The sequence below is a fragment of the Camellia sinensis genome, chromosome 3, assembly GCF_055761805.1.
Source record: "Camellia sinensis isolate YWXY chromosome 3, ASM5576180v1, whole genome shotgun sequence".
Classification (NCBI taxonomy): Eukaryota; Viridiplantae; Streptophyta; class Magnoliopsida; order Ericales; family Theaceae; genus Camellia; species Camellia sinensis.
Genome location: NC_138963.1, coordinates 140,209,593 through 140,218,391, shown reverse-complemented (window position 1 = coordinate 140,218,391; position 8,799 = coordinate 140,209,593). Strand labels below are relative to the sequence as shown.

Sequence of the window (8,799 nt, the reverse complement as noted above, 5' to 3'; positions counted from 1 at the left end):
GAAATTCTTACTGAACTTGTTCAATAATTCGATGGGCTTTGAATGCATCCCACCATTTAACAAAATGTTGACGACTGACTATGTTATTTGATAGGCTGCATTGCCATTTAAAAATCCAAGTGACTTTATATTGGACATAAAGTGAAGTAACCAAAGAAACTGACTTTTATGCTGGCTAAGCTTGTAAATGGAAGAGAAGTAATTGACTTGTTCTATTAACTCAGAAAGGATGATTTCTGGGATGACACCATGTTATGACCACCATCTCAGGAACCAAAAAGGGAATTTTGATTTGAATTTGTAGTCAAATAAGAAAAACCAAGAATGACTATATGACTCGTTTTGATGTAGGAGGATTTTGAATCAAGCATCAATGTAATCATAGTAACTATATTGTATATCATGGTTAGGAGGTCTAGAAGTAGAAAAGGGAGACCTCATTCTTCCATGGAAACAATATTATGAATGTACAAGGAATGATAAATGATTTTACTAGTCTGGACTTGATCATAGATAGGTTTAATGACTATTGACTTATGGCGGAAAAGAATATCCTTATAAAAGGTTATTGACTTATCAGGATGTGAAGGAATGAAATGTTATCCATTAAGGAAATAGGATTTGACTAATTCAAGGACATTGTGGATATTTTTGTGGACTGTGTGGGCTCGCCTTTTTTTGCGCCCCCGCCTTTCGAAAAGGGTTTAAAAAGAAGGCCTGCAACGCCCGATACTACACTATTGATTATAGCCAAGGGAGAGTCACTGTTAAGGTGTATACGTCTACTTCTATGGAATACGAATACAAAACAACCATAATAATATTAATTTCAAAAGCTTGTTCCATTACATTACATCCCAAAGAAAATTTAAATCTTCATACGAGTCTTACTAAATATCCAAAGAGAAATTTTTAACTTTTCTAAGATAGCCAAAGGTCTTCGAATGTTTCAAGCTCGCCGTCTCCAGCTATATGTTCCTCTTCGGCACCTAGCATAACACACCGTGAGCTTTGAATGCCCAGTAAACACACACACACCCCAACCCTTTTTCCCGAGTCCAATACACAATCACAAATATAACATCAAGTAGTAAAGCATGATCCATAACACAACAAATAAATAAATGGTTACAAGTTAACTGTTAGTAAACTAGAAATCCTCTAAAGAGATTTTGTCCTCCCAACCACAAGAATCGGACTCGGATTATTCGGTATGCCCCATCTTTTGCTGCTTTGTTGAAAAACTAACCTCGGATGCCTACCATCGGTTATATACCGCATAGCGCCAACCGCAGGGCCTCAAAAGAGACGGTGAAATAGGGCCTTGCCCAAAACCCTCCTCACACCAAACCACCTAGGGTCCGAATACAACCGCTCCGTTCAAGGGTTCCGAAAACCACTTGCGCAAGACTTTAACTTCCAATTAGGGACGAATCCCAACAACCATATAACACATTTTCTCATCTTTCCATTACTCAAGTGCTTGAAAACCCAATACCCTCCCAATTAGGTTTCCCGTTGAGTTAAAAGTTTTAAGTCAAGGTTAGTCCAACTTACAAGATAATAATATCCACATAAACATGCATCCTTAAGATGAGAAAGATAAATAACATAACATAACACATAAAATATATTGCCAAGATATGATCATAACACATTTTCATGAATACCAGGACATAAAACATCCATACATAACAAATTTTCCAGATTTAATATCACGTAAAGATTAAAATGAAAGGCTATTTTAGATCCTTCACCGGACTCGGTCTTCCTATGATTCATAGAGAATTTGATCTAGTTTCTAGAACATTTTTCGGAAATGGGTTTGCTTTTCCAGATTTTAAGTTATTTAGAAAACATTCTAGCGCTGTCCAGATTCTATCCAACCCATCGATCGTTACAGAAATTTGATTTTCTTGCAAACAGCTTAATGTTTTTCAGTGAAACCAATTTTATTTGAAAGCTAACTCCTTAAGGAAAATTTTGACCTAAAATAGAGGTCAAGAATAATTTTATACATTTTTATGGAATTTTTGAAAGTGGGCGGTAAAAATAGTTTCTAGGGTAGATGTCCAAAACAAGAAGATTTATAAGAAAAGGGTTCCACCCAAAGGAAAGTTTTCGTTTCTTTTGTGAAGAAAACATGCTAACTAGCATATATTTAATGCAGAAAGTTTGCTTGAAGGTGTGTCCTTGGAAAGTTGAGAGATTGATATGGAGAAAAAGATAGTTTTGTACCGAGATGGGAAAATACAAAAGAGATAGAATGAAAGAGAAGGTTGTGTTGTGGCTTACATGCTAAGCTTTGAACAAGATGGCTCTCTTATCCCTTCCTCTTCCTCTCAAAATTCCTCTCTTGTTCTCTTTCCTCTCCTTAGGTCGAATGTGGAAGTGTGAGAGTGTTGCTTGGTGATATTTATAGGCAACCTTGGTGTAGTTGGTATTGAAAGGTTGTCTTTATAGCCTACTAGTTATTATATGAAGGAACCACTACTTGAAAAATGAAAGGACCCTAGCCCACTAGTTAGGTTATGAATGAACCACTACTTTGAGATTTAAATGAACACCAATTGATATTAAATGAACACTAAACACTAATTGATATTAAATGAACACTAACTAGAATTAAATGAACACTAACTAGAATTAAATGAACACTAGTTAGGCTATGAATGGACACTAGTTGGAATATGAATGGCCACTATTAAGGATATTCCTGTTTTGATAAAACAACAAAAATAATATTAATCGACAAGATTCGAAATAATTCTCATAACTAAGGAGCTTTAAGCAAATAATTAAAACCTTTTTTTTTTTTGTTTTTAAAGAGAAAACATTTTTCAAGGCTTCACAACCTATCCCCTTTAAAACAATTTCGTCCCCGAAATTCAACTACATACTACCTTCGAAAAGCTCGGGGTAGTTTGCCTTCACCCAATCCTGATGTTCCCAAGTAGATTCCTTAATTCCCCGATGATGCCATAGCACTTTAACCAAGTGAACCGTTTTGCCTCTAAGGTTCTTCTCTCGGCTATCCTGTATTGCTATCGATCCTTCTTTAAATGTAGCATCTTTGTCAAGACTGATTTCATCCCATTTGAGGACGTGTGATGAGTCGGCGATGTATTTTCTCAACATAGATACATGGAAGACGTCGTGTATCCCTGCTAACTGCGGAGGTAGAGCTAGTCTATATGCTACTTCACCCACTCTTTCCAATACCTCAAAAGGACCAATATATCGTGGTGACAGTTTTCTTTTTTTCCCGAAATGTACTACTCCACGCCTAGGTTACACCTTTAGGAAGATGTGATTGCCTACTTCAAATATCAATGGCCTTATCCTCCTATCTGCATAGTTCTTCTGACGGTCTTGAGCACTCTTTAACAGTTGTCGGATCAATTTGACCTTCTTAGTAGTTTCTAGAACAAGTTCGGGTCCTATCAGATTTGCATCTCCCACTTCCACCCAACAAATCGGCGATCTACATGGTCGTCCATATAATGCTTCAAAGGGTGCAATACCAATGCTAGCTTGGAAGCTATTGTTATAGGCGAACTCAGTTAGGGGTAGGTGTCGTTCCCAACTTCCTTGAAAATCCATTACACACGCTCTCAACATATCTTCGAGTGTCTGGATGGTGCGTTCAGATTGTCTATCCGTCTGCGGGTGAAAGGCGATGCTAAAACATAACTCAGTACCAAGAGCTTCCTGCAAGCTTCCCCAGAATCGAGAGGTGAACCGAGGATCACGGTCTGACACAATAAATACTGGAATTCCATGTAGTCGAATGATCTCTCCAATGTAGAGCCTACACATGGATTCTAAAGTGTCAGTCATCCTATAAGGTAAGAAATGTGCTGACTTGGCGAGGCGATCCACTATTACCCATATAGCATTGCGCCCTCTAGGTGACTTAGGCAAACCTGTCACAAAGTCCATTGTCACGTACTCCCACTTTCATTCGACTATTGGTAGAGGTTGCAACATTCCCCCTGGTTTTTGATGCTCCGCCTTCACTTGTTGGCATGTTAGACATTTTGCCACAAATTTAGCCACCTCCTTCTTAATTCCATTCCACCAATACTACCTCTTTAAATCTTGGTACATTTTAGTCCCTCCTGGATGTACTGCAAATACAGAATGATGACATTCCTTAAGTACCTTTTCTTGAAGTAACTCGTCACCTGGTACAAACAATCTACCTCGGTATCTTAAACTCTCATCGGGATGAATTTCCCAGTTGAGCATGGGTTCTCCTGATTCCAGACGTCCCTTGATATAAGCTACCTCTTGATCGTGCTTCTGGGCCTCCATGATCTCATTCATCAACTTAGGCATCACCTTCTGTGCACTAAGATATTCGTTTGCATCTTGAGATTCTATTTGGATCCTGAACTCATTGAATGTCTTAACCATATCCAACTCTTTGATGGAGATCCTAGCCATCATCCCTCTGCTCTTACGACTGAGAGCATCTGCTACTACATTGGCTTTACCAGAATGATATGAGAGAGTGAACTGGAAATCCTCAAGATACTCCATCCATTGTCTCTGTCTCAAGTTGAGGTCCTTCTGTGTAAATAGATACTTCAAACTCTTGTGATCTGTGAAAATCTCGAATGGTTCCCCATATAGGTAATGTCGCCATTGCTTTAGGGCAAAACTACGTCTGCTAACTCCAGGTCATGTGTTGGGTAGTTACGCTCATGAGGTTTCAACTGCCTAGATCCATACCTGACTACCTTTCTATTCTGCATGAGCACGCACCCTAACCCTTCTTTAGACGCATCGCAATACACAGTATACCTCACTTCTCGTTTTGGGATGGTCAAAATTGGTGCACTAGTTAACCTCTTATTTAACTCTTGAAAGGATTTTTCGCAAGCTTCATCCCACTCATACTTTACTCCTTTTTGCGTCAAACGAGTCATTGGTTTGGCTAGTTTGGAGAAATCTTGGATGAACCTCCGGTAATAACCGGCCAATCCTAAGAAACTGTGAATTTCTGACACAGTTTTTGGTTGTTTCCAGTCTAATACTGCCTCCACCTTGTTTGGATCCACCACAATCCCATTCTCTGATACTATATGCCCTAAGAATTTTACTTCATTCAACCGGAACTCACATTTTCTTGCCTTGGCATATAACCGATTATCCCTAACAACTTGAAGGGCAGTCCTTAAATGTTGCTCATGCTCTTCTTTAGATCTTGAATATACCAAGATGTCATCAATAAATACTACCACAAACTGATCGAGGTATGGTCTAAAGATCTTATTCATTAGGCTCATGAATACTGCCGGTGCATTGGTTAGTCCGAAGGGCATTACTACGAACTCATAGTGGCCATATCTAGTATGAAAGGCAGTTTTTGGTATGTCCTCCTCCTTGACTCGTAGTTGATGGTAACCTAACCTGAGATCGATCTTTGAATAGCACCCGGAGCCTCTAAGTTGGTCAAAAAGGTCATCAATTCTTGGGAGTGGGTATCGGTTTTTAATCGTGGCTCGATTAAGTCGACGGTAATCTATGCATAGCCTCAACGACCCATCCTTCTTCTTAACGACCAACACGGGTGCTCCCCATGGAGAAATACTCGGCCTAATGAATCCTCTCTCGAGCAATTCCTGTAGTTGTGTCTTCAATTCTCGTAATTCTGCTGGGGTGGTTCCAGGTTGTAGCTCGATGCTCAAATCTACTTTCTGGGTTGGTGGCAATCCTGTTAACTCCGTAGGAAATACATCTGCATATTCACATACTATGCGTGGAAGTTCTAATTCTTCTTGGCCTTCCTCATTCAAAATCAGACTTGCTATCCTACCCGCAATTTGATCGCTCCACTGCGTCCTATGTTTTGTTGAAGCCATGGGGTCTTGTCTATCCCCCTTAAACTGGAAACGAGTTCCATCTAGTGTGTGAGCTACCACTTTCCTCTGATGACAGTTGATCACTGCTCGGTGGGCAGACAACCAATCCATGCCCAAAATAATATTGAAGTCTGACATTTCCATGACACAAAGGTCACACGTTAAGTGTAGGTTTGACATTCCTAGCTTACAGTCCTTACAGATCAATCCTATCTGAATGCATCCTCCCGTAGGTGACATTACATTTAAGGCAGTTTCTAAGGGTTCACATACAAGTCCTAATGACTGAGCGCAAGCAGAGGATATAAAGGAATGTGATGCACCAGTATCAAATAAAACATGCACCCAAGAATTGTATAATACTAAATTACCCTCAATAACAAACGGGTATGCTTCTTCCTCTTGCAAGGCAAAGACTCTGCCGGTTGCCTTCTGGTTGCCACTAGTCTTGGTGTTTTGAGTTTCCCCATTCTTCTGGTACTGCAGTCCAGTCGATCCTGTCTTGTTCGTCCAAGGCTTCTGCCGACCTAATGCCTGGGCATTTGCTCCGGAACCTCCTCCTTGGTACCTAGATAGAGGGAGTTGGGGGCATTCGCTCTATTTGTGCCCTAATTGTTGGCAATGAAAGCACTGGATTTGTCCCGTCGGCCTTTGTTGATAGCCTCCTCTCTAGATCTATTGCTGTTGTGGTTATGGTCTGGAGTAGGGCTTTGGCGTCATGTTTCCTTTTGGGTTCCTCTGAGCCCTCTTCTCTTGTTCCAAGCCTTTCTAGCGTCTGTTACTTCTCTCTCAGACTCTAACGTCGTATCCAGCACCTCAGCAAATGTGGGGAGTCGTTGCGGAAGAACTCTTTCCCTGATTGTAAGGTCCAACCCCCACTCGAACATCCTTGCCTTCTCTTCATCATTTGCTACATATCTAGTTGCGTAATGGGCTAGTTCTTCAAATTTTGCAGCATACTGGGTCACGGTCATGTTTCCTTGTTCCAGGTTTTGGAATTCCTTGACTCGCTCTCGACGGACTGTATTTGGAAAATATTTATTTAGGAACAGTTCCCTGAACTGGTTCCATGATAGGCTCGCTACGTCACGAGTGCTCTTGATTAACTCCCACCAATGGTCAGCCTCATCATCAAGCTCAAATACTGCCAAAGCTATTCTATCAGCGGCCTCGGTTATGCCCATGGTGTCTAGCATTTTCTCTATCTGCCGAAGCCAGTTTTCAGCTACCTTTGGGTCCGGCACACCAGTGAACTTTGGAGGCCTTTGCTTTCGAAACTCAAAAAAGAGTCGAGTCCTCTCATTCTGCCGATTGTTCCTTACTTGCCCTAATCCCTCCAAAATTTGATGTCCTAGATTATTGAGAATGTCAGCCCCTGTGGGGACGGGTCCGCGTTGGTTTCTGGGGCGGTTTCGTGCGTTGTTGCTAGTTCCGGCATAGTCATTAGCGCGCATGTCCACCATTCTGTTCATGGCACGTGGTGAGTTGGTTCCAGTCTTAGAAAATCTTACTATTTAGATTTGAAATGAAAGTTCAGTTTCCTTAGAGTGTACTAAAACAAATAACAGTCAACAACATAGATCAACACATCATTCGTATATTATAATAGGCATCATTCCAAAAGGGCTCCTATTCGGAGTTACATTTAAAGGGCATCTACGCATTACAAAGTTCAGGCTGTCTTATTCTAAGGATCCCATCAGCGGATCTTACAAAAGTCTAGCTTTACTATTTCTCGAACTAGTTCTTGTTTCCCGACCAATCAAAGTCTTCTTCTGGATCTTCCTCAGCGGAGTCAGTGGCTTGGTTCGGAGAGCAGGGGGTGTACGTTGGTGAGGGGGGATTGTGTTCAGACGACACCTCTATAGGGTAGGCTGGGGTTACTCCATTCTTTTCTGGTGGTTGCTCTATATTCCTTGGTTGATTGTTGCTTGGCCCTTGATAACAAGATGCGTAGCTTTCAACCTGAGTCGCTGGTCGGTGGTATGCTATGGTGGTCAAAGTTCGGTGTATCAAGGAGTCTATCCTCTGATCATCTTGCTTCATTTGGACCGTCTTCTTCGTTGCCCAGCTCAAAAATTGTAGGCGGCGCCGCACCAGAGACCTCTTCTGCTCCCACGTATAGCAAGAGTACTCCGTTTCCACCTTACGTATCTTCGTTCTGATCATTTCCTCGGCGGCACTCACACAGCATCGGCGGCTAAAGTTGGGGCTGACAGACATGGCCCTCCTTCCTTGCATACGGAAAGTACCCCACGAGTCGAGACTGATATCGCGTCCTGGATAGTCTCCCGTTGACATCCTAAGGTAGAAAAAGATTTTTATTTGTCAGTCTACCTTAAATATAGCAGCGTGATAGATAAAATAAGATAAAGTGGTAAGGGCTTCTAGAGTAGCATATTGGGTTGTGTGGGTTAAGGGTTGAACCTAGGCTCTGATACCAAGTTGTAACGCCCCGATACTACACTATTGATTGTAGCCAAGGGGAGAGTCACTGTTAAGATGTATACGTCTACTTTTGTGGAATACCAATACATAGCAACCATAATAATATTAATTTTAAAAGCTTATTCCATTACATTACATCCGAAATAAAATTTAAATCTTCATACGAGTCTTACAAAATATCCAAAGAGAAATTTTTAACTTTTCTAAGATAGCCAAAGGTCTTCGAATGTTACAGGCTCGTCGTCTCCAGCTATATGTTCCTCTTCGGCACCTGGCATAACACAACTTTGAATGTCCAATAAACACACACACCCCAACCCTTTTTCCCGAGTCCAATACACAATCACAAATATAACATCAAGTAGTAGAGCATGATACATAACACAACAAATAAATAAATGGTTGCAAGTTAACTGTTAGTAAACTAGAAATCCTCCAAAGAGATTTTGTCCTCCCAACCACAAGAATCGGACTTGGATTA

At 41.0% G+C, this 8,799-nt stretch overlaps 2 protein-coding genes across 2 annotated transcripts; both read right to left on the bottom strand.

Annotated features, from left to right (window-relative positions):
- Window positions 1-4,086: 4,086 nt before the first annotated feature.
- On the bottom strand, window positions 4,087-6,014 carry LOC145821868 (uncharacterized). Its single transcript, XM_082918442.1, has 3 exons — window positions 5,419-6,014; window positions 5,000-5,211; window positions 4,087-4,607 (listed from the first exon to the last, which is right to left on the bottom strand). Exons 1-3 carry the CDS (start codon window positions 6,012-6,014, stop codon window positions 4,087-4,089), a joined length of 1,329 nt encoding a protein of 442 aa, XP_082774568.1.
- A 572-nt stretch (window positions 6,015-6,586) lies between these two features.
- LOC114283146 (uncharacterized) lies at window positions 6,587-7,333 on the bottom strand. The gene has a single exon (XM_028225977.2). It carries the CDS (start codon window positions 7,331-7,333, stop codon window positions 6,587-6,589), a length of 747 nt encoding a protein of 248 aa, XP_028081778.2.
- Between the last annotated feature and the right edge of the window lie 1,466 nt (window positions 7,334-8,799).

Excerpts from the sequence above, each read along its gene's own strand:
- LOC145821868 (XM_082918442.1), bottom strand. The coding sequence starts at position 6,014 with ATGGAAATGTCAGACTTCAATATTATTTTGGGCATGGATTGGTTGTCT. Across the intron at positions 5,212-5,418 it reads TATTCAAAGATCGATCTCAG|ATCTAAAGAAGAGCATGAGC; the intron begins GTTAGGTTACCA and ends GGTATATTCAAG. Across the intron at positions 4,608-4,999 it reads AACTGTGTCAGAAATTCACA|ATCACAAGAGTTTGAAGTAT; the intron begins GTTTCTTAGGAT and ends AGATTTTCACAG.
- LOC114283146 (XM_028225977.2), bottom strand. The coding sequence starts at position 7,333 with ATGGTGGACATGCGCGCTAATGACTATGCCGGAACTAGCAACAACGCA.